Source organism: Pteropus medius, unplaced genomic scaffold (assembly GCF_902729225.1).
Source record: "Pteropus medius unplaced genomic scaffold, Ma_sr-lr_union100, whole genome shotgun sequence".
Lineage (NCBI taxonomy): Eukaryota > Metazoa > Chordata > Mammalia > Chiroptera > Pteropodidae > Pteropus > Pteropus medius.
This window is the reverse complement of record NW_024348242.1, coordinates 5,180,203-5,199,669: the sequence shown is the minus strand read 5'-3', so window position 1 is coordinate 5,199,669 and position 19,467 is coordinate 5,180,203. Positions and strand designations below refer to the sequence as shown.

At 51.8% G+C, this 19,467-nt stretch overlaps 1 protein-coding gene across 1 annotated transcript in view; it reads right to left on the bottom strand.

The window, feature by feature from the left end:
- KDM2B (lysine demethylase 2B) overlaps positions 1–19,467 on the bottom strand; it is a 103,713-nt gene that overhangs the window by 13,186 nt on the left and 71,060 nt on the right. Inside the window, 1 exon segment of the mRNA XM_039879384.1 lies at positions 4,324–4,548. Coding sequence (XP_039735318.1) covers positions 4,324–4,548 — 225 coding nt within the window.

Genomic DNA, 19,467 nt, shown 5'->3' with positions numbered 1-19,467 from the left:
AGGTCGAAAGCACTTTCAGAATAATATGAAGACATTATCTGACATTTTCACTGTGCTAACATTTGCACTGCTGGATGGTGGCACAGGACTCCAGGGCACGCTGGCAGTCACTGGGCTACTCCTTGGCCACCTGCTCACTAAAAAGATCGCCAGTTCCATTTAAGTGTCTTTAATGGAGTAGTAAAAATGGTTAATTTTACTAAAGCTTTGTCCCTTGATCCTTTTATTTTTTTGTGACAAAATGGGAAGTATGCACTAAGCACTTCTGCTGCAAAGCAAAGGGCGTTCATCTGAAGGAAAAGCGCTCGTGTGACCAAGCTGTGGGCTAAACTGGCCACTTTCTCCACAGAGCGTCATTTTACTTGGAAGAATGACTAAAAAAAACCCCCAAACCCAAGGGTACTGGCATATTTTCTCCAGAAAAATAACTTAACAGTATGTGCTGCAAATGATAAATTTCTACTTTTCAAACAACAATTAGAATTTTAGAAAACTTACACTAGCCACCACAAACTGATCCCTATACTTAAAAAGACTTTTCTGACAAGGTTGGTGGTGGTGTTACCAAATGTGGGAGGAGTTTTTGTTTTTGTTTGTTTGTTTTTACACTGTATAACACTATACTTAGAATACTTAGCAAATCTGTGTGACTCAGTGAACCAGTATTTTCCAAATGACCAATGCATGATGTTATATCATGCATAAGCAGCAAATGAGCTATTGGAGGAGTAAAAAGATTAATGAATTTTAATGTAACAACATGAAAAGTTCACTGACACAGTTTCGCATTCCACATTGCAACTAACCTTTAAGAAACTGCCACCTTTTGAGTTCTGGTAGAGTACCACCAAATAACTGCCATCATGTGAAAAGACTATTAAAATAGTCCTCCCTTCTCCAACTACATATCTGAGGCCAGATTTGACTCATGTAGTTCCCCCAAAAAACACAGCCCGGCAGAATGAATATAGAAACAGATGTGAAAATCCAGGTTTTTCTAACAAACCAGACATAAAAGAGATTTACAAAAACATAAAACGATGCCACTCTTCCTACTCATCATTTTTGTTCTGGAAGATGCAGTTAATTTCTCATAGAAATGTTATATTAACATGTAGTGGGTTGTTATTTTTAAGTAAATTCAAAATATTTTCTCAATTTCCCAGTGTGAATTTTGGCTACTACAATATTAACAAATAACCCATATAAACAAAAGCTTTTCAGGGTCCTCATGATTTTTAAGAGAGTAAAGAGGTCCTGAGACCACAAAGTTTGAGACCTGATGTGTAATGGGCTGCAAACCCCCTACCCTTCCATTCCGCCCCAGCAAAGGCCCGTCTCCCAGCACTTGACACGGTGCCCAGGAGCCAGAGGAAACACACAGCCAACGTTCATCAAACTAAGTTAGAGGAGCTTCAAATAAACTGGGATACACACTGCACTGTATGTCCCAGTGAAAAAGTCTACGAAATGGCACAAACATTTGAATTCAAAGAATTTTAAACTGAAGGTTGAAGAGTCATAAACCATTCAACGAACATTTAATAAACATCTGCTAAAGCCTGAAGCAAGTGGCCAAGAGGAGAACAGTGAAGAGAGAGACGGCTGATTCCTCGAGCTGCGGGAAGATGGAGACAGACAGCACCGAAATTCCAGGGAAACAGGGCAAGGCCGTGCACGTGCGAGCAGCAGCAGCGGCTGGTGGCTGCAGGGCTCGTAGGCTGAGGAATGTGGGCTCCTATAGGCAGCGAGGAGAGAAGAGGGGGCACTGGTCTAGGCTGGCGGGGAGGCTGACTCTGAAACGGGTGGTGAGAGAGAGACGCAGAATTCAGTGAAGCTGCCGCAGAGATCCGTCCAGGACAGAAGCCCAGGTGCTGGACGGTGGGAAGGGGTAGTCTGTGGAAGAAGCCTCGTGGAGAGGGGGCGAGGGGGAGGCTGCTTATGGGGAGACAGAAGCTCTGGCACATCGAGAGAAGGGCCTGGAAAAGGAAGAGAGGTGAGCCTGTCAGAGGTGGGTAAAACATGGCAAGAAGTGTCCCAACAAAGTGGAAAGGCTGGAAGAAGAGTGAGAAGGTCCCCGAGGGTCTGGCCGAGTCTGCACTTGCTGTCCGTTCCAGAAGCCAGCGACACGGCGGAAAGGAGACACGCACCGGTGAGGTTTCCTTCGACCAGCACTGACTGTGCCAGGCACCGGGCTAGCACCGGAGCCGCAAAGAACAGGTGACAGCAGAGACGGGTTTCCTACCTGGGCCTGGGACACTGGGTGACAGAGAGGAGGTAGAAGAGAAAACAAGGCTAAAGAGGAAAAAGAGCCAGTCCCGGGTCATTGCCAACATGTCAAGTTTTAGGTGACATTATTCTCAGAACCAACTGTCCCTACAGATGACCTCTCTTAAACACTGACAGAATGAAACCAGTCACACGACCCTCGCTCCAGAAAAATGCACACAACATACACACGGGCACAGATAAAAATCTGTATTTAATTTCAAGGGGGATCTCAAATTCCCTGAAATCCATTCAAATGACCTGGGCACAGGTAACAAAAACAAGCAGTGAAACTTAAAAACTTCTGCATAGCAAAGGAAACAATCGACAGAGCAAAAGGGCAACCTATGGAGGAGGAGGAAATAGTTACAAACCACGTACCTGACGAAGTTAATGTTCGGATTATATGAACTCCCACGACAGCAACATACAAACAATCCAATTTAAAAAATGGGCAAAGGACTTTGGTAGACACTTCTCTAAAGAAGTTACACAGATGGCCAACAAACATATGAAAAGATGCTCAACGTCACTAAATCATCAGAGAAATGTAAATCAAAACCGTAATAAAATACCCCCTCACACCCATTCCGATGGCCACTATCAAAACACCGGAAAATAACAAGAAATTGTGGAGACAAATGAGGAACGTGGAGAAACTGGAACCTTTGCACACTGCTGGCGGGAATGTAAAATGGAGCAGCCTCTACAGAAAATGGTATGTATGTCAAATAAAATTATCAAATAATCCAGCAATCCCGCTTTTGGCTCTATAACCAAAAGAATTCAAAACAGGACCTCAAAGAGATACTGGCACCCCACGTTCACAGAGCATTACTCACAATAGCCAAGATGCAGAAGCAACCAAAGTGTCTAACGACGGATGAATGGATGAAGAAAACGCATTGTATGCACGCAATGGAGTATTATTCAGCCTTTAAAAAGGACGTCCTGTGACAAGCTGTAACATGGATGAACCTTACGAACAACATCATTTATACCGTGTGTCTAAAGTCCTCCCCCGAGAAACAAAGTAGAAAGGGGGTTGCTAGGGAGGAGGGAAGGTGGAAGGGGAAAGAGAAGTTGTTCAATGGACACAGAGTTTCCATTTGTCAAGACGAAAAAGTTCTAGAGGTGGATTCTCACGGCAATGGGCATCCAGGCACTGCACACTTGAAAATCGTCAAGATGGTCAATTTCATGTTATGTGTTTTTACTAAACACAAGAAAACCCCAGGAACAGCGTGCGCGGTGGGAGAAGGGGAAGGTGCCCCTAGGCCTGGAGGGGCCCAGCAGAAAGCGAGACAGAGAGGCTCATGGATGCCCGGAGGGTCCTGCCCCTCCCGCTGGGCCTGCCCACCTTGGGAGACCGCGACTCCCACAGGGAGGCCTCGGCCCGGAAGCAGCGCCTCAGGAAAGCAAGGTGTGTGTGTGCGCGGGAGGGATGCGCAGGCAGACCCCTGACCGTGCCACGCCGGCAGCGGCCGCGTCCTCTGCCCTGTCCCAGGGCAAGGCGAGGGGCAAGGCGCGCGGCCGCCGGCGCCGGCCGGGATCCCCAGAGGCCGGCGTCTGAGCACCATAAATCAGCCCCCTCTACCGGGGCAGCCCTGCAGGAGGGCGCTGACCTTCCACCCAGACCTCTGACTCTGAAGGCAGGACAGGAAGGAAGGGAGGACCTAGAACCGCCAGGCGCTGGACCGTAAATGTTGGCAACGGGGTCACAGACAGGACAGGCTGCCCTGACACCTTTAATGGCAGACACTTCAAAGCAGCCGGTCATCCAGGGAAGGAAGGAGTCGTGAGACCATCAGACGGTGAAGAAAAAGGCGCCTGAGCGCGCGCAGGGCCGCGGGGTCCGCCGCGCGGGGTCCGAAACAGCCCTCCGCTGCGCCCCCTTTCTTCCCAGGGGAGCGTCTCTCCGGCGGCCTGCTGCTGGAGCGTCCTCGTGAAGCACAGGGACAAACCGCCCGACCCCGAGGGAGGTGGGGAACGACTCGGAGGGCCGGGGTCCTGGAGGCAGGAGGGGCTGGAGCTCGGGGCCGCGCCGCCACTCACCGCGATGCACTGCCGCATGATGCAGCTCTGCTTCATCCGCCCCGGGCCGCCGAACTTCTTCATGTCCTTGCAGAAGTGGCACTCTCCGCACTCGGTCCGCAGGCAGGCCTCGCACTTGCGGCATCGCGTCCGGCGCCGGCGAGCTCCCGCCGTCGTCCGGTTGGCGGCCAACTTCACCGCGGAGGCCGGGCCCAGCTTCCCCTTGGGCCGCCCTACCGCCCGGTTCTGCGGAAGAACACACAGGACTGGTGGGGTGCCAGGCTGCAGGGCTGGCCCGACCCCCCAGCACACCGCCAGACAGGCTGAATCGTGTCCCCCCAAAAGATATGCTGCAGTCCTAACCCCAGGACCTCAGAACGTGACTTTGTTTGCAAACGGCGTCTTCACAGAGCTAACCAAACTCAAGCCAAATCACTACGGCGGGCCCTAACCCGGAACGAGTGGTGCCCTTAGAAAAGGGGGAAATGTGGACGCAGGCACAGAGGGTCCCTCTGTCAAGGCGGGGAAAGGACGGCCATGTGGCAGGGCAGATGCTCTACAAGCCAAGAACGGCAGAGAACTGCCAGTGAAGGCCAGAAGCCAGAGGAGGAGGAGGGAAGGAGCCCGCCCAGAGCCTTCCGCAGAGCCCGCACCTTGATTGCAGACTTCTAGGCTCCAGACCTGTGAGAGAATTGTTTCTGTTGCTTTAAGCCACCAGGTCCATGGTTCTTCATTACTGCAGCCCAGGACGCCAACACAGGGCACCCTGGCTTCTGACAGCAGCACGGCCTGGCTCAAGGCCCTTCCCTGCCCCCACGCCTCAGGCCAGGCCCTGTGACTTACTTCCCCAGGGAGGCCACACAGGGCCACGCAGTGAGCCTCTGATCCTTCTGCCAGCAACATCCTCCCCATCCCACGTGGCCAACACCTATCCATCCTGCCAGACCCAGCAGTGTGGACCTAGCTCACACACTGCGGTCTCTGGCAGCTCGCCTTGCCCACCGTGCACGGGGGCGCCCCACCCCCACCCCACGCCCCCGACAGCATTTATCCTGGTAGCTGTTCTTTCGTAGGCCTTCTCTTCCAGACAGGGAGCCCAGGAAGGCAGCTATCAAGGGTGTCTTGTCACTAATGTCCGTCGACAAGATGATGGGCACATAAGACGTGCTCAATAAACCAAAGAAACCCCAGGAGAATGAGACAGTAACCCTAAGACACCTTGACTTCTCAGACCTTCTCTACATGGCTCCAAACCTTTCTTACTACACGACTCAGGAAGAAACAGAGCCAGGTAAATGCTCAGTAGCAAACGAGCCAGCCCCAGGTCCTGCTCCGAGGTCCGTAGGCCCTAGCCGCCCAGAAACGTACGAACGCATCAGGAAGAAAAACAGTCCGCTTGGCTCCGCCGATAAAGCCTCACTGTCATGTTTCCTTTTGCTGTGCAGTGGCCCCTGCAGAGAGCTGAAAATCTCACACATGCGTCCTGCACACACCTTTGGGTATTGACACCTGAGCGGATCCTCCCCTCAGCTCTATTTTCCCAGCGGCCCGCAGCATTCAGGGAGACTGCGAGGCCTCTGACGGCTGGGGCGCCCACCCCCGGACACGCTGCTGCTCTGATCTTCATCCGGGTCAACTTGCTCTGAACTCTGCAGAGGAAAGGGGACGCTAGACCCGGCTCCGCTGGCCCACCTGTCCTCGCCTCCCAAAGAGCAACCCCAGACTGCCTCAGCCACGCCCACCCACCTCTAGGACAGCCGCAGGGGGGCCTACACCCCGACCGGCTGCGTCGAGGGAAGGGGCTGCTCCACCATGAGCCGCTGTTCCTCCAAGCAGCTTAGGGTCCCGCAGGCCTCCTTGCGCTAGTCTTTACACATTACCGGGGCCTGGGGCACCCCGAGTCACACATTCCACAGCACCACCACCTTACGAGGAATAAATTGGCCCACACATCAATTCAGGTCAGGTCTTGCTAGCAGCCAGAGGAGCAGTTTAAAAAAAAAAAGGATCAGTTTTCAGAGCCCTCAGATTTGAGACGGGCACATGAGGGGCTGTGGACCTAAAAATTAAGCAGTGACGATGGTGACACAGTGAAGGTGGGCATTTGCTGAGTGCATGCTAGTGTACACGAAACATTTTACATATATTACCTAATTTTCCAATAACCCCTTGAGATGCTATTTTCCATGAGGAAACTGGATCTAGAGACTAACCCAAGGTCACAGAGCCAGCAGAGGACGTGCATTCCCCATCGAGCCATGCTCTGAACACTGTGAACTACAGCAGATGTGCAGGTGAAGTAGGGTGAGAGCCCCCCCAGAGCCCACTGGAGCTGACCGCACGCCCCCGGAAGGGGTTCATGCTAAGGCCTCAATGCCCTTAGTATGATGGCGCCAAGAGGAGGTGCAGAGAAGCTCACGTACTTCCAGAGAAATGGAAACCAGGAAGCTTTTCCCCTCTCCCTCTCTTCACCGCCCGGAAGACTGTCGGATACAGTACATCTCGTTACCTCCTCACTCTTCAAATCGCAACACGGGCAATGCGGGGTTCGGAGCTCCAGCCAGGTACAGAGAGGGCAGCGCACCAGCCAACCTCCAAGAACAAAACCAGAGGCCAACGGCTCACGCTCTGACCCTGGAGCAGGAGATTCTAAGGACCTGTTTCCTTAGTGAAAGACAAAAAAAAATGCCAGGAGTGAAAAGGCATCTCTAACCACCCCCTGCCCCCTCAGGAATGGCAGGTATAAACAGCCACTGAGCCAGGCCTCTGGCCTCGCCGGCCACGAGGGCAGTGTCTCGGAAGTAAAAAAAAAAAAAAGTTGGGCGGATTCAGCCAGAGTCACAAAGCTTATACATGACTGTGAAACAAGCCCACCTTCCTGTACTTTCTAAAGCACATTCTCGTCTGAAAAAGCACCCTTCCGACCTATGAAAAATACAAATCCGTCTGGATCTCAATAGCAACTGAGACAGCCTGGAAAACGACAGAGCCAACGACAGATGACGCCTTGAAAGAAGAGGTGTAAGGAGCCGCTGTTCCCAAGGACCTTGATTCAGGCCTTCCCTAGCCAGCTGCCAGAACAAGCTGGAAAAGCGGCTGCCGCTGCCCGAGGCTCCACAGGCCTGCCTCTGTAGGAAGTGGGCACCGGCTGGCTTGTCAGGAGTCAACTGAGCAACACCTGAAATGCAGCATCCTAATAAAGACCACCGAGAAAATCGACAAGACATCAGAGAGTCTCTATTACGGAAGGTGAACAAGCCTCTCATTTTATAGCAAGAGGCTTCTGTTCTAATCTCTTTTGAGTGATATCTAAAAGGTCACAAACCAATACTAAATTCTAGCCTACCCTTGCTTCTATTTGCTCAAGTAACCTAGAACGTGCCCCTCGGTTAAATGCAGCACGAAACGTTCTTCTCAGCAAAAGGCAATGACAGCAGCCACTGACTTCCACTTTCAAACCAGTCTCCCCAACCAAGGCCTTTTGATGATTGTATCAGCCCAGGACCCATGGAGTCCACACATCCCCACACGCAGATCTTAGTATTTCAATGCCTTTTCCATCAGTGACTCATTAACGTCATCCTTAAAAGGACTACTATTAAGGTAGTTCCTTCATTCCTTCTTTCGTTTCTATTAACTGAGTATCTCCTATCAGATCCTACTCTTAGAAGATTCGTGGGCAGAACCTCTTTCTCATCTCTAAAATACTGGGGTTAAAATTACTTGGATTAACCCAAATTAATGAAAAGACGTCTGTGTTCATGGATTCAAGGACAATATTGTTAAGATGGCAACACTCCCTAAAGTGATGTATCGATTCAATGCAATCAAGATCCCAGCTGGCCTTTTTGCACAAATCGACAAAGTGACCTCAAAATTCCCATGGAAATGCAAGGGACCTGGAAGAGCCAAAACAATCTTGAAAATAAATAAAAGTTGGAGCACTCATATTTCTTGATTTCAAAACTTACTATGAAGCTACAGTCAACGAAACAGTGTGGTACTGGAGTGAAGACAAACGTACAGACCAATGGAACAGAACTGAGAGCTGAGGAATAAACCTTCACAATATTTATGGCCAACTGATTTCGACAGGGGTGTCAAGACAATTCACTGGAGGAAATTATAGTCTTTTCAATAAATGGTGTGGGGATAATGTATATCCATATGCAGAAAAATAAAGCTGGACCCCTACTTCATACTATGCACAAAAGTTAACTCAAAAGTGGATTGAAGACCTAAATGTAAGGGCGAAAACTATAAAACTCCTAGAAACAAACGTAAGGGTAAATCTTCATGACCTTGGATTAGGCAAGGGTTTCTTGGATATGATACCAAAAGCATAGGCAACAAAAGAAAAAAGATAAACTGGACATCAAAATTAAAAACTTTCATGCTTAGGGGGCTCCACAGTGTAGTGGTTAGCACGTCTGCTTTACACGCAGAAGGTCCTGGGCTCGCGCCCCAGGTGGAGCCACGGACCATACCCTGGGGGCGTGTGGGAGGAGACGCCCCACCTTCAGAGATCCAGTTCTTAGGGGAGATGGCAACAACCGTAGGTCAGGGGTGGAAGTGGGGGCGGGGAATTAAAGAGAGGGAAAAAAAAGAAAAAAACTTTCGTGCTTAAAAGAGCACTATCGAGTGAAAGACACCACAGAATGGGGGAAAATAAATCATACATCTGGCAAGGTGCTAGTATCCAGAATACATAAAGGACTCAAACAACTCAATGACAAAAAAATTCCAATTTTAAAATGGGCAAAGGATTTAAACGGGTAATTCTCCAAAGCAGCTGTACAAATGGGCAACAAGCACGTGAAAGAGGCCTGACATCGCTGTGCGCCGAGACTCATCCACTAACCCCCCACTCACAGTCACCCACCTACCCCACCCCAACGGGCGTGCTGGCTACGGATTACGCCCCAGGTTCAAAGCCAGGCGCCGGAGCTAAAGAAGGCTGAGTGGTTCCCTGCGCTCCGAGGAGGCACTTCCGGCGGGGGGAGAAAGACGTGTAACCACGGGAACACAATGTAACACGAGAATGAGAATACCAGAAACCAACCTCATCGAAGTAATTACTCTGCTCAATATTTGTATCGATAATCGATGAAGTGGGAATTATCTACATTTAGAAATGAAGAAACCGAGGCACAGCTGTTACGTCATCTACCCAATGTCGTAGCGACAATAAATGAGAAGCCGAGATATGCACCTGGACAGTGACTCTGAGGCCTGGACCCTGGTGTGTGCTGACCCAGGAGAAATGCCTCGTCTTACTGGGAAGAGAGGTGAGAAAAGTGTCACAGACACCGGAGGTGATGACAGCAAGTCTGAGAAGCAGACTAGGACTCCGCGGGGCGGGGCGGGGGTGGGGACAGGGAGTGGATGGTCCAGACAGAAGGAAGAGTAAGATAGAGATGTGAAACACCGCCACGCGTTCAAGGAACAGCTTGATACGGCTGCTGGAACACAGCCCTGAGGTGGCAGGAGGCTAACTCTGCAGGGCCTCGCGTGTCACTTGAGAGAAATGGTGGCCCCTGTAAGAGTAGTTAAAGGACCTGACATGTGGGAGCAACACAACTGTATTCTGGCGACAATGAATGGAGTGGATATTTTGGGGGCGGTGGGCAAGACGAAAGGTAGAAACCTGAGCTGAGGACACTATGGTAGTTCGGGCTGAAGATCATGAAGGCACGAGTAGAAGCGACAGAAAGGACGGAGAACAAGATGACTCGGGAGATGTTTTAGAAGCAGACCCAGTGTCCAAAAGCCCCGGGGGCTAAGTGAGCAACGGCATGCGAGCAGGAAGAGTCCTGGAAAGCTTGCAGGTTTCTGGATTGAGCAACAGAACAACGGGCTTAGGAGAGGAGAGAGGACAATGACTCCGCCATGGACACGTGGAACCTGAGGAACCCACGGGACATCCAAGGAAGGTGGCCAGGAGCGGGAGGGGCCGGAGCTGACACATGCAGCTGAGAGTCAGCATCACGTAGTGTTAAACTGGTTAAGTCCATGAGGGCGTCCAGGGCGAATGGGCAAAGCGAAAACTGTCCAGGGTCCTGGACAATTACCTTCGAGACTAAAAACATCCAAGGGCCAGGTGACAAACAGCAACTTGCTGAGGGATGGCCAGAAAGGTAGGAAGAGCAGCAAGAGGTGTGGCATCACAGAGCCCAGAGAGAGGTTCAAGAAGGGAGCAGGCTAGAGTTTCAACTGACAAGGGGAGTCATCACAAAAACGTGGGTGGATGTCTCCACAATTAAGACAGTTCTGTGTTTCCCACCGAACTATCCCTAAGAGCAGCACACGGACACTTGGCCCCACAAGGGGGTTCCACCCCCGCCAAGACAGGGTGGAATTCCTTTGTCATGCTAATGTCGCGTTCTACTGCATAACAGATTTATTTCAACATTATGTCTGTTCCCAAATCTTCAAGCATAATGGACATCCCAGGAAGAGTCGGTTTCAGCAGCACTGTGTGGGCCCCTTGACACACACCTGCAGACCCCAGGGAGGGCTTCAGTTTGTTTATACGCTGAGGGTAAGGAGCAAGAGACTAAAAACACAAGAGCTACCAGAAACCCAGGGGATGGGAGGACCTCTGCAGAGCCTGAGGAGAGCTAAAGACCCTTTTGCAGGAAAACGCACCTAGGCACAAAATCACAGAACTTTTTTGCATATGATTTTGGGAAGGTTCAGGGATCCATGTCTTAAAGTGTCAATATTTAAGAAGCATGAGTTAACAGCGGTTAGGGCTGTATGAATTTCTGAAAGACTTTCTTCTTAATTTCCTAATTATTATTTTAAACAAGCAATGATCATTTTTACAGAAAAAAAGAATAAAGCTATTTTCATTTCGGGCGTTAAAAAAAACAAGATGGAACAAGAATCCCACTCACTAATAAGCCTTTCTTTAAGGGGCATCTCTTCAAGTTTGAAAAAGCAGAGCTGAAGAATTTTCAGACACGTTCAGCACTGAAGAAGCAAATAAAGTTGACGAGAGAAGGCCCAGCCAAAGGTGAGCACTGGCTGAGAGCATCCGCCATCACCCCCTCGCTCCTGTTCCACGGGCGTGACATCCTGACATCGGGAGCAGGGGACACCCAGGCTGCTGTGGGAAGGCATGGGACAGACAGGCCTGCCCTGCCGAACGGGCCAAACAAAGGAATCCTGATCTGCCCAAGTCTGGACGCCAACCTCAGGTGGGAATGAGAGAAGCCCACGGACTTGAATGGCACAGCAAGCGGAATTCTGATGGGGCGGGGGTGAGGGGCTAGGTGCAGCCGCAGAGATAGACAGGGCACCAGCGACTGCCTAGTAGGCCTCCACTGGGTCCTGTACGCAGCAGGTGGGCAAGCGCGCCTGCAGACCCACACTCCAGGACGCCCACGCCTCTTCACCAAGGGTCCCTCCTTTGGTGCCAACCCACTCTGGCAGGGTGGGGTGAAGGCACGGCCCTCCTAAAAGAAGACTTATTTAGAGAAGGGTGGTCTTGAACCTGTGAACTGGAGACCCCAAAGACTGGCTCTCGTTTGAAAGACACAACTGCCGTTAAGGTCGCTGGAGAAAGCCACTCTTCTGCTCAGGGCCAAGAAATCCGGGGCTCAGAAAACTGGTGAGAAAAGGGTGGAGGGAGGCTAGCAGCAGTGAGCCACAGCCTGGAGTGTCCCCAATGTAGATTACCTTAGCTGACAACCATCTTCTCTGTTGAAACTATGGGGAAAACCTCCTGCCCGTTGACCTGGCTTAGAGGTCATCTCCTCCAATGCACCTGAGTGGAAAAAATCATCTTAAAGTGAACATGGCAACCTCAAGGACTTCAATTACTAACTCCAAGTGCCACAACTGGGCTGACCGAAGTGGGGAGGAGGGAAACAAAGTCCGGCCACAAGGAACGCATCCTCTCTTGATGGACGTCTCTTTTAGGAGTGGCAGGACTGAAAATGTGTGTTTAAGCCCAGAGACATACTAAGTCTCCTCTGATGCAGTGTCAAAGACTGTATCTACCCATAGGCCAGGGGTGTGGCTACATTACGAAACCAAAACAAAACGGGTGACAGGAACCTCAATCCCGAAACACCAAAGTGCAGTCACAACTTGAATGTAAGTGTCTTATGATTGACCAGATGCCAAAGAAATGATAAACTGCTGGCAGAGACTAGGGAGACCCAAAATGAACTGAAATGTTCAGAGTCGAGGTGTGAACTAAGTAGCAAGAATACCAGAACCATTCATAGGCTGCACTACTGGCTTGATGAAAGCCCCCAAACCACTTCACTTGGCTTGGATCTGGGTTGATCCAATCCATAGGACGAATGAGATTCAGGAATAGCTCACAAGGTACACGTGCCTGGAAAATACGCAGCAAAACTGAGAAAACAATACAATTTAACTTCACCTCTGTTAAATAAAACCACTAATTAACACGTGTGAAACGATTTAAGTGCAGCATATACAATACTTCCTCAATCGAGCCTCATGGAAGGAAAAAACGTCCCTACATCTAGGCCTAAACATCCCCAAACATCTTTACCCCACCGAGGAAACGCGCCCAGGATTATAAGTAAGCATCTTATTCACCTAGTCTCATGCCCACATGACAACTCAAGCATCCAGGGCTTAATTCCTTGGCCAAGTCTACTTCGCCTGTGTCCTGTTTCAAATGCTGTGCAGATTATACTTCGTAAAACCCCCACTTTCTTCTCCGGCGCCCTAACCGCGAATCTTCCCGGATAAATCCACCGCATAAACACACCCAGGGCTTTGTTTTATACAGATTTCTCCACACACCCCCACCCACCCCACCGGGTCCCAGGAGAGAGCTGTTTTCCCTTCCAGCCAACGCGGGCCGAACACTGCCATCTGGGGTCACGGCTTCCTCCCGCCGCCGCCGCCGCCGCCGCGGCCGCGGAGCGCGCCCGCCGGGTTCCGGATTCCCCGCGCGGGCCGCGGCTCGCACCCCTTCCTGTCTCCGTGTGCCCACGGCCGGCGGCGGGCGCGCGGCGCGCAGACAAAAGCTCGGGCCGTCGGGCCCACGGGCCGCGGCGCCCTGCGGCCTCCGGGCCGAGGGTCCCGGCGCAACTTCGCACGCGGAAGGGACGGGGGCCCGCGGCGCCCGCGGGTCCGGGAGCGCCCGCGGCGGGCGTCACGCGCGTGGGCCGCGGGCGAGGGCGCGAGGGGAGGGCGCGGCGCGCCCCGGCCGCCCGCAACTTGCCCGCGGGCCCCGGCCAGGGCCCGCCCGACGGCGAGGCCCACACCGGCCCCGCGGCGCGGCCGCTCGCACACGCCCCCTGCCCGGGCCGGCCGCGGGGCCCAAGGCGCCCGCCGGCCTGCCGCGCTCCCCCGCGCTCCCCCGCGCCCCGCTCCGGGCCCGGCCCCGCCGGCGGCTTCAAAACTTTCTCCGGCTCGCGGCGGAGCGGCGTCGCGGCCGCCCGGGGCGCGCCGGGCGGGAGGTCGGGCGGCGCGTCCCTCCCTCAGCCCCACCCGGGCCCCGGACCTGGTCCGGCTCCGATTCATAGTCGTCGTCCTCGGCGCTCACGGACATGGCCATGGCTCATGGTGGGCCCAGGCTCGCGCGCGCTGACATGGCTGGGGCGCCGCCGCCGCCGCCGCCGCCGCCCGCCCGGAGCAGGCTCGGCTCGCCCTGGCTCGGGCTCGGGCTCGGGCTCGGGCTCGGGCTCGGGCTCGGGCTCCGGCTCGGGCTCGGGCTCCGGCTCCGGCTCCGGCTGCCGCGAGGAGGGCGCCGCGCCGCGCGCCTCGCACGCCCGCGCGGGAGGGGGCGGGAGGGGCCGGCGCGGGGAGGGCCGGGGCGCTCATGCATATGCATGAGGCGAGCCAGGAAGGGGCTGGCCCCCCGGGCCGGCGGGCCAATGGCGCGGCCGCGGCGCTCGGGCCGCACACAAAGGGAGCCCGGCCTGCGGTGACATGGGGGCGGGCCCGCCGAGGGCGGCCCCTCGCGGCTGGCGCGCGGGGACTGGGGCTGCGTGGGGGCGTGCCCCGCGCCCCGCCCGGCCCGCGCGCCGCGGGATGCACATGGGTGGCTGCACGCCGCCGCCGATCCAACAGGAAATGCACACCCGACCTGGGGTGGGGTCTTTTGTGTGGTCCTGCGGGGCACTCGCGGGAGCCCCGGGGCGCACGGACCACGGGGGGCGGCCCTGCACGCGACGCCAGGCACGGGTCCCTGGGCCCCTGATGGCGGGCAGCCGGGCCCCCGGCTTTGCACAAGCTCTTGGACCAGGACCCGATGATGTCCGCGAACCCGGAGTTCCGTACCCGGAGCTTGCAGGCCCGCTGGCCTGGATACGGTCTGGGGGCCCGGTTTTCCCGGACGCGGACAGCTGGGATGGGCCGGTCCCCTCTCGCTGCCCTCTCTGTCCTCAGGTTTGCCCCTCCAGGTGGAGAGAGAATTAGCGGAAAATGTGGGGTGGTGCAGATGGGATTTCAGATCGAGCTGCCTGACTTGGAGGCTGCCAGAGAAAAGCCCTGAATGCACCCGGCTCCAGGTGGGCGCCCCACCCTCTTGGACGGGAACCCCTCCTTTCCGCGGTGCCCAGGAGTCTAACTGGAAGGGTTGAGGGTGCTGCAGGCCAGAATTCAGTTCTCCTAGGACACTGGCAGCCCCCGAGGCTGGCCTAGAAGGTGTGGGTTTCTAAATTCTTAAACTGTAAAGGTTCCTAATGCTTACTCTAAAAGCAGCCCAGTCCTGCAGAATATTGCTGCAAATCCAGACTGAGCTTCATTTAAAAAAAAAAAAAAAGTCTATGGGGCACTTATGCCTACTCTGGAGAAGGTACTCCCACCATTAGCTAGATCAATGCTGTAATAATCATCCAAACCCTAGCTGATCTCAAGCTAAGGAGCAAGACGACTTAGCTGGGCAGCTGGCATACTTATCATCTAACTAGGAATGTCCAAGGTGACACTAAACAGGCATACCTGTACCTGCTCAGATTCATCTGTAAAACGGGAAGGTTTGTGCAACTGTGACCTTCTGTAAAGAGATCAGAGGCTTTTCCAAGAAAAAGCCCATCAGCTGTGATATTTGGTGACCAACTCTGCAATGCTGTCCAACCATTATTCATGCCCAGGCCACTGGCCACGAAATCCACGGTGAGAACAGAAGGGACCCACAGGCAGATCATGGCCTGGGCTTTCAGCGAAGGCAGAACGTGTGGCAGAGAACTCGTAGATAAAACTTAGGAAGCTCCTAGCAGGGAGTCAGCAGGAGTGACTTAACAGGGACGTCAGTTTTACTGAGTAGATGATTTTAAGGTCTGTCTGAAATGTATATAGCTGGCTAACACTGGGGGAAAAGCCCAGCAGACCTGCTCGTTACAGAAATGTATCTGTTCTGAGTTTCTTATATTTTTCACTATCCACTCAAGGTTAACAACAAAAACAAGAAAAAGAATACCCCTATACACCTCACACTCCATCCCCAAAGGTCTCAGCTTTTAAAAAGTTACCTTGTCTGGACAATGTTAATCTGATGACTTCTTAGGAGATACTCTACCCAGTAGGAGGCCCCTTAAAGAAAGGGGAGGGGCCGATAAAATGCTAATCATGCTTTCACTGCATTGTAATTGGTCCAAACTGCAAGGGTACAGAGCTACCCAAATAACATAACATCAAGAGAAAAGTAAGGGGGCAGGATTTTTGAAGGTTTCTCCCATAAGGAGTGCAAGCTTATTTAAACTTGTCTTTGGGCTGATTTCTTTTGGAAACTCTCAAAAGCTCACTTCTGTATTTAAGAAAGTAAAAAGACAGTTACAGCTCAGAGAAAGGGAAAATGTTGATATCCAGAAGCTGTAGCGAACACAAACTTCCTTCCGTCATATCATTTCAGAGCTGGAAGGGGCCTCGCCAGGTCCCCTCACTTCACAGGAGAGGAAATTGAGGCCCAAAGAAAATTAGAAAACAGCTCTCCAGCCCAGAGTCCCCATCACGCCATCCAGAGACCCTCCGGAAGTCCAGGCAATAACAGCAGCTAAGATTTTCTAAAAAGCACGGCTGAAGGGCTAGACGCAGGGCTAAGTGTGCTGTAGCCGTTATCTCTTTTATTCCCGTAAACAGCCCGTGAGGCACGTAGCACTGTTCATCCATTTTACAGATGAGGAAGCTGAGGCATATTGCTGCTAGGAAATGAAGGGACCGGGATCTGAACCCTCAGGCCATTGGAGGCTGGAGCCCGGGATGTTAATCATACCACTCCAATGCCTGACGCCAGGCACAAGACAGGAGGATGCCAAATGAGCCCGACGCGATAATCCAGATGAAAAACTTCAACTCGTGTAGGGAAAAAGGACCTGTCCCTTACCACAGTTTTACACATTCTGTATTGTCTGTCCAAACCTAATTTCAGGACAGGTAGGTAGGGGTTTGGCAGCCAAGCTGCTGCCTGAAGGAACCATCCGGGGGCCAACTGTGGAAGTAGGAAGCCAGGACCAAGACACGATAATGCAGGGGTTCTCTCTACACGCTATGAAGGCTTCTGCCAGCCACTATCCTAACACCTCTAAAAAAAATCCCTCTTCTGACACTTGCACAGAGCTTCTTACTCCTCTACTTCCCTCTGTCAGGTTTCCTGGTACACACGGTCATCCAACATGTGTTCTGTGTTAATAGTGTGCTGACCTGTACATAAAACACACCACGCCAGTCCTTGCCCAATAGAACTGCCACCTCAAAGCTGAGCGTTTACATCGTGCCTTAGGGCTCATCCTTTCTCCTTCCTGACGGCAATCTCTGAATGACGCTGAGAACTGAACACTCTGCTGGCTCCACTTTGCCTAGGCTCACATTCTTAGAAAGTGCTCCCCCCAAAGCTGATGACACCAGGGCAGTTGGCACCTGCCCTGAGCCAGGAGGATCCAGAATTTTCACCAAGTGGTAAGGAAATAAAAACAGATGGAAGCCAACCCCGCCTGGGTCACAGACAGCCCCCATTTCTCTGCTCTTCCTCTGAGTGTCATTTAATTTTCTGGTCTGCCTGTCAGATCATGAGACACTAGGAACAACCCCTTTCTGCCCAGAGATTTTGCCAGACTTAGCCACCTAAGGGTGCTGCGGGCTGTCCCCACGGTGGGGACAGGCAGGAAGATAAGGTCAAAGGGGACAGGAAAGGAAAAAGGCAGACTGAGCCAGTGCCCAGGACTCTGGGATTCCCTAGGGGGAGAGTCTCTCCTGCATGGGGCCCCTTCCCTGGTGCCCATGTCGCAAAGGGCACGGCTACAGCTTAGGAACATTATATTCCAGACGATCGGGGCAGGAAAAGAGAATGAACTCTCTGTGTCCGGACCAGTAACTAGCTGGCATGCTCCTGAACCAAGGGACACACCACTGGTCAAAGTACTCCCAAGGAGAGAACAGAAATGACGGATCAGGCATGCATAGGGTCGCTTCCTGATGCACGTAATAATTTGTGCTTAACGAGCAACAGAGAAATGCGTGCTTCAGTTATTTACTATTATTTTGCCATTTGTCTACCTGTTCTTCAATAGGTTTTTCTCCCTTAATGGCAAAAGGGGGTCTTTTGGAGAGGTTGTTTTTTTTTTCCCCCCTAATAAAATGTAAATAAGAGGAATTTTTGCATAGTGGCCCACAGCAACTTAGGACTGAGTCTAGAGTGGCCAGGATAAAACCATAGTTCAAAGAGTGACTGACGACAAAGGGCTGTACCGATTTCTGTTAAGGAAATTACTAATGTTATTTAATTGCTTTTTATTTTCCCCCTGGAGAGTCATTCCACAAGCATTTAAAAACCACATATATTTGTCATATGGGTCCTTTAAACAGACCGAGCTTTCTGTTAAATGGGGTTCCTCCCCTAATAATGTCTCTTTACATACCAAAATCAGCCAGTAAATATTTACATTCACTGGAAGACTTGTGACTATGTGTGGGATTTTTTAAAAATTAACTAGTTTAACAGGTGAGTGAAACGGATCTGAGAAACGTTTTCCCACCATCCACCCCATTTCCAATTCACTCGCTGACCGTAGAAAGTTTCTTTCCTTCTTTATTTACTTTCCTGCAAAAATCCAAGCTAAGGCTGAGTGTTCAGACAATTTCGACAAGACAAATGGATTCACTTTACAACCTCCCGCCCCCCAGCTCCGGAAAGTAGACAGGGCTAAAAATACATAAAATGCCAGCGTAATTCCTCGTAACCAAGACTCTCGTAATTTAAAAATATTCTTCTTAACAAGCCCAAATCTCCCCCATGGTATCCTGACACCAGAACACCCATCGCGTATATCGCCCCCCCATCCTCCAAGAAAGACCTTGGAGAAACAGGATGTAAACTTGTGTGTGGAACTTAGCCTCACCAAATCCAAAGATTATTCAAAATGGGAAGATGAAGCAGATAGTTAAAAGGAGTAAAATGATGTTCATCATTGATAGCAGCTCTCTATTCACAACGGCCGAAATGTGGAAAGAACCCAAATTCCAGCCAATGACGAACGGGTCAACAAAACGTGGCACATCCATGCAATGGAATATGATTCAGCCATAAAAACGGATGACACACTGACACATGCTACAATGTGGATAAACCTTGAAAACACAATGCTAAGTGCAAGAAGCCAATCCGTCACAAAGCCACATGTTACACGATTTCACTTATAGGAAATGTCCAGAATAAGTAAATCCATTGAGAGAAAGCAGATTAGTGGTTGCCAGGGGCTGAGGGTGGTGTGGGGGGTGTAAGGAGGGACTGCTCCTGGGTGGGTACAGGATTTCTTTCTGGAGTGATGAAAATATCTTGGAATTTAGCTAGAGGTGATGGCTGCACAACGTTGTGAATGTACTGAATGCCACTGACTTGTTTGCTTTAAATAGTTCATTTTATGTTAGGTGAATTTTACCTAAATAGAAAATTATGTATTGATATCAGCCATCACTTAAGAGTGACCTCAGTTCCTATCCCCGCCCCCCAAAGGTAACCTGGTTGGGAATGTTTGCCCTAAACCCTGGAGCATGTGGAAACTAACCAAACCCAAGAAACAGCTGAATCACCTCTTCAGTGAGCTGCTAACAGTCGCTGTGGGGTCTGATGGCCTCTGACAATATGTTAGTGCCTTTCATTTAGGGATGTGGGCCTGACAAACAAGAATTCAGCACTGGGATGAGGGATGGAGGAAACAGCTACCTCCCCCCCCC